Below are 357 nucleotides of genomic sequence, written 5' to 3' on the forward strand. Positions count from 1 at the left end.
CCCTCGGGGAACGTCGGTGGAGCTGCGTGGGGACAGTGGAGAAGAGTCAAAGGTGCCGAGGCCACGTCTGTCCCTGCAGCTGCCCCGGTGCGATCGGTGGTGCGGCATCGGCAGGGCCTGCTCCTCCCTGAGAGACAGGAGGGCCTGCCACCCAGCAGGACACGCCGAGACAGGGCATCACGGCTGGAGCAGTGAACAGACACCTGCCGGCGCTGAGGGGAGGCACCGTGAGCGGCAGGACCCAACCTCCGCTTCTGGGGCTCAGACTGGCCACCCACCTGCCCCCGGGCATCCAATGCCATGAGACCCGCTGAGCTCGGCAAGGTTATGAATAAGCATGGAGGAGGGGGAGGAGGA

The 357-nt window shown here is 66.9% G+C and overlaps 1 protein-coding gene across 1 annotated transcript in view; it reads right to left on the bottom strand.

The window, feature by feature from the left end:
• Positions 1–357, bottom strand: part of SEC16A (SEC16 homolog A, endoplasmic reticulum export factor) — a 29,984-nt gene that overhangs the window by 7,773 nt on the left and 21,854 nt on the right. Inside the window, exon 21 of the mRNA XM_014529702.1 lies at positions 2–22. Coding sequence (XP_014385188.1) covers positions 2–22 — 21 coding nt within the window. The remainder of the gene's footprint in view (position 1; positions 23–357) is intronic.

This window comes from Myotis brandtii, unplaced genomic scaffold (genome assembly GCF_000412655.1).
Source record: "Myotis brandtii unplaced genomic scaffold, ASM41265v1 scaffold691, whole genome shotgun sequence".
NCBI lineage: Eukaryota > Metazoa > Chordata > Mammalia > Chiroptera > Vespertilionidae > Myotis > Myotis brandtii.